The 4,988-nt window shown below is 59.7% G+C and overlaps 1 protein-coding gene across 1 annotated transcript in view; it reads left to right on the forward strand.

Annotated features, from left to right (window-relative positions):
• MNT (MAX network transcriptional repressor) overlaps window positions 1–3,686 on the forward strand; it is a 16,553-nt gene extending 12,867 nt beyond the window's left edge. The window contains exon 7 of the mRNA XM_010861663.1: window positions 121–3,686. Within this exon, the coding sequence (XP_010859965.1) occupies window positions 121–878 (758 nt within the window). The 3' untranslated portion in view covers window positions 879–3,686. The remainder of the gene's footprint in view (window positions 1–120) is intronic.
• The last annotated feature ends 1,302 nt before the right edge of the window (window positions 3,687–4,988 follow it).

A 4,988-nucleotide genomic window follows, 5' to 3' on the forward strand; every position in this document is an offset into this window, starting at 1 on the left:
CCCGCCCCACGCTGCCCCCACCCTCGGCCCTGTGACCCCCAGAGCCCCGGGGCATCTGCTTCTCCAGGCTCTCATTCCCCAGCCCTCCTGACCGGTCCCTCCCCGCGTGTCCCTCCACAGAGGGTGAGGACAACATAGACGAGGACATGGAGGAGGACCAGGCTGGCCTGGGCCCACATAAGCTGAGCCATCGCCCCCACCCGGAGCTGCCGAAGCCACCGCCCAGCACGGCCCCTGCGCCTCTGCCTCCACACCCACACCAGCACGCCCAGCCTGTGGCCCTGTCTCCTGCCCACCTCCCTGGGCAGCAGCCCCCGCCACAGCAGAAGACACCTCTGCCGGTCCCTCCGCCCCCACCAGCGGCCCCGGCCCAAACGCTGGTGCCCGCCCCGGCCCATCTCGTGGCCGCGGCCGGGGGCGGCTCCACAGTCATCGCCCACACTGCCACCACCCACGCCTCAGTCATCCAGACTGTGAACCACGTTCTCCAGGGGCCGGGGGGCAAGCACATCGCCCACATCGCGCCCTCGGCCCCCAGCCCTGCCGTGCAGCTGGCACCGGCCACGCCCCCCATCAGCCACATCACGGTGCACCCTGCCACCCTCAACCACGTGGCCCACCTTGGCTCCCAGCTGCCCCTGTACCCGCAGCCCGTGGCAGTGAGCCAGCCAGTGGCCGTGAGTCACATCGCCCACACCCTCTCACACCAGCAAGTGAATGGCACAGCCGGGCTGGGGCCCCCAGCCACAGTCATGGCAAAGCCAGCTGTGGGGGCTCAAGTGGTGCACCACCCCCAGTTGGTGGGCCAGACAGTGCTTAACCCTGTGACCATGGTCACCATGCCCTCCTTCCCGGTCAGCACACTCAAGCTGGCTTGAGGATGAGGCCACTCAGAGGCCCCCAGCGGGGGCAGGGAGGGAGACCTGTCCCCCACTCTCCCACCCACCAGCTCCACACATTCCAGCCAGGTCCAGGCCCGCCCTACCCATACCCACCCCCAGGCCTCCTAGGGGAAGGGGGTGCAGAGACTCTGAGCCAGGGGAGGGAGGGGGCTCAAGGAGCTGGGCACAGGGCAGGGGGTCACCCCGCTGCACTAGGACTTGACAGTGATGAGAGACGCTCTGGCCCACGTGCCACCTGTCTGGCCTGGTGCCCGCTCCAGGGCCGTTCCCATTCCCGTCCCCCACCCATCCCCTGACACCAGTGCGATGTGGACGTCGTGTTCTTCCGCCTCCCCCGCCCTGCCCACCTTCCTGTGCTGCTGCTGCTGCTGCTATCGCTCTGTCTGGTGAGATGGCTGGGCACCCGGGCCCTCCCCTCCCGAGCCTCAGCCTTCTTCTTCCAGGGTTCTGGAGGGGGACGTGGGGAAGCAGGACTCAAGCGAGTTGGCCCTGATATCCAAAGGGACTGGGGAGGGGGGCGTTCTCTGACTACAGGGGACAAGTCCTAGGAGGTGGCTTGTGTGGCGTCCCTCCAGACAGGTGAGTGCCCCGGCCTGGGGCTCTCACAGGCTGGTTGCAGTCATTGTGATTGATCATAACAAGCTAGTTAAGAGAGTTCTCTACCAGTAGTAAACCAAACCCAAGCCCTTGCCAAGTTTCCAAGCCCCCGCAACTGCCCTACCACTGGGCTCTTGACTTCAGGAGGGCAGATGGAGGGGAGGGAGGAGGGGCTTGACTATCTCCCCCAGCCACCCTGCTGACCTCCAGCTGGGTCTGGCCTGAGAGGAGGGTGTGCTGGACCCTGTCCCCATCCCTGGACTTGACTTTGGCTTCCAGAAGATAGAGAGGAGGCCTGGGCTCTGCTCCGTGCTCTGCACTCCCTGGAGGGATGAGTGCGCCTGGACGCCTCCTGCTGCCTGGGAGACGGGACCAGCGTCTGGTCTGGGTTGCAGGACCCTGGCGCCATGTGGGTGAGGTAATCAGGAGGTTACAGTCCAGGGGCTTGGCCCTGGGGACCTGTGGGGAGGGAGCATGGCCAGGCCACGGAAAACTGTTGCTTCTGCCCCAGCTTCCCCTTCCCTGGGCTCATCTTTATTTGCTTTGAACCCCTGCTGTCTCCAGCGGGCTGTTCTGCATGTGCCCTCCCCCAGGGGGCGCTGCTGTGTGCCACCGCCTTCCTGATAGGGCTGCGGGCAGGGCTGAGCTTGGGGTGGGGAGGAGCGAGGGGGCCTGTGTGCGAGGGCCACTGCTCTCCATGCCTTCGCCTCAGCAGACTGCTTTGGCTGCTCTTTTTATGTGGGTATTTATTTCAAGTGGCCTTGTGTCAGACACACTCAGTTACACATGTGCACACTCGGCTCCCCACCTGGACACACTCACCAGTGGCCTTTCAGAGTGTGTGGAGGTGGGGGAGCCAGTGATCCTGGGTGTGAAGTTTGCAATGATAGGTTGGGGCGGGGCAGGGGGGTGGTTCCATGGTTCACAGAGGAGGCCGACAGAGGTCTTGAGTAGATTGAGCCACCTCGGAACTCCCTTTCAGTTTCTGGTCCTGAAAACCTCCCTGGAGACTGTTTCTTGTCTCCCAGGGTGGGAGACTTAGGGATACTTCAGAGGTTTCTAGGAGGTGACGCTGTTCCCTGCCCCCCACCCAAATGCAGCTCCCGCCTCACAAGCTTGCTGCCTTTCTGCACCTGCAGCCGCCGCCACTATCACCCTGTTTGGGGGGGAGCTGGTTTTACTCTTCCTGGTGTGATGACATTGGAAAGAGCAGAGAGAGAAGGGCAGGCCTGGCCCCCAGGAACAGAAGCACTGGCAAGCTGCCCTCCTCTCAGGCCTGCTCACCTTGAAACTGTTCTGTTAGCCAGTCGCCCCTAGGGCATGCACAGATACCTCATCCGCCCGCCGCCCCGTCCCTCCCCGCCCCCACCGCCGCAGTGGGGGGCCTCAGAATCTAGTGCCGAATGACTATGTCCAGATTGGTGACGATGGGTGTTGTTGCTGTTGTTTTTGTCGTTGTTCGTGAACGCTGTGATGCTGTGTGCCCGAGAGGGCAGCCGCCACCCAGCCCTTCCTTGGGCCTCTCCCCTCTGAGCGCTGTGGGGACCACATCTGTCCTCACCCCATGGGACTGCCTGCCCCTCCCCTCCCTAGCCCTTCCAGCCTGGGGGACGCACGTGTGTGCACGCGCGTGCGCACACACACACACACACACACACACACACATCTTACCTCTCATGCGTGTTTTACTTTTTGATGTTCAGAGTGGCTCACTGGCTGGGAGTCTTTACCTCGGGGAGAGCGGGAGGTTGGTTCCTAGGGGGGCCAAAGAAGGGCAGGGAACTCCTGGAGGGGAATTAGGGGGTCACCATAACCCCTGCCCTCTCCAGGAACAGCTTCTTCTCCCCACCCCTGAGTCCCACCCCCACCCCCCACCCCCACGAAGAGGTGGCCCTTGTTTACAGTGAGGACTTGGTCACTGTGTCTCCGTTTCCTGAAATATAAATTGTAGCGACCCCAGACTGTAGAGATTTTTATGTGTTTGGATACATCTGCTGTGTGGGAAAAAAAAAAAACAAAAAACTACAAAAACCCTAATTTTGTACATATTGTATTTTTACTATGGAACTGTATTCTAGTGGCTGTTCATGCTCCAAGACATTAGGTATTGAGACATGAATACTATCCATGTAATAAGCACTTGCCTGGAATAAAATATAAAATTGAAATAAACCTGCACTGAAACCCGAGACGGAGCTGCCACCTGCAGCATCTGGGTCGTTCTGTTGCAAAAGGAGGCAGAGACCTTGAGGGAAAGAGCCCCAGCAAGAAGCGGCGGCATCTTTTTCCTGTAGAGGGGTTGGGGTCTGGTAGATTCCAGGCTGGTGGGTTTTGCAAAGACAAGGGACCTTCCCGTTCTAATCCCTTAGGCTCCATCCCCAACAGGCTCTGAGACCTGCAGCGCTGGTCTTCCTCATACTTGTGCAGTACTTTATACTTCCTCAAACCATTTTTCACAAACACTATCTTGTTTCATCTCTTAACAGCTCGGTGAAGTAAACAGACCAACAGCTAGCAGATAAGGAAACAGGTTTGAGGGTGGCTGAGTGCCTTGTTAAGGTCACGTGACCAGCCAGGGCCTGTCTGGAGCGGCAGTCCTATGTCAGCTGGTGCAGAGCTGTCCCCAAGCACGTGCCACCCTGCCCCTGGGCCTGTCCCTGTCCCGGAGCTGGGGAATCCCACGCTCCAGAAAGTTCCAGCACAAAAGCTGGAGGGTCTGTGCACAGGAGGGCCTGATGCTTCCTGAGAGGGGGCTGCACTCTTGGGGTTGTAGTTAGAACAGGTCTTGGGGGAGGCAGTGTGTGTGCAATCTATAAGGCTGTCCTTACAGGGTAAGGAACAAGAAGAGGAAGTAGGTCGGGGTCAAAGAGCCATGTTCTAAGCTGGGCCTTGAAGACCTTTGACCCTATAACATCTTTTCTCCCCAGTGTAGAAAGAAGTCAGCCATTTGGCCGGCTGGCAGGTGGGGAGGTAAGGGAGAGTAAGGTCAGGGAGCAGTCAGCTGGGCCAAGCCATAGGCCAGCCATATCCACTCTCCCTGAAACTGCAGCCCAGGGAACTGACTCCGCTTCTCTTCCTGGGGTGGGTCTGTCTGAGGTGTGTGGGGGCGTTATCTTGGGGAAGGGCCTGGTGGCCATCAATCACTTGAGATCCCCTTCTCTGAAGACTTAATCTCAGGAAAGGCCAGGCCCAGTGCTCCTCCCTACTGCTTAACAAGCTTGCCTGCTCATTTCATTTGTGAAACGTTGGTTCCCTCTGCTGGTAGCTTCAGGAAGTGTTCGGTCACTTGCACTTTAGGGAAGGCCCAGGGTTAGGGAATCCTAACACACCTCAGTGTCAGATGCTAACACACCTCAGTGTCAGATGCTGTGCCCAGCACTCGGGTCAGAGATGAAGACTCTGCCCCTGGCAGTGATGACCCAGTATCCTCAGGGCTAGAGTACCCTGCTCATGCTTCCTGCTCCTCCCTTCCCCACACTGAGCCCTCAG

The sequence above is a fragment of the Bison bison genome, unplaced genomic scaffold (genome assembly GCF_000754665.1).
Source record: "Bison bison bison isolate TAMUID 2011002044 unplaced genomic scaffold, Bison_UMD1.0 scf7180017864472, whole genome shotgun sequence".
Taxonomy (NCBI): domain Eukaryota; kingdom Metazoa; phylum Chordata; class Mammalia; order Artiodactyla; family Bovidae; genus Bison; species Bison bison.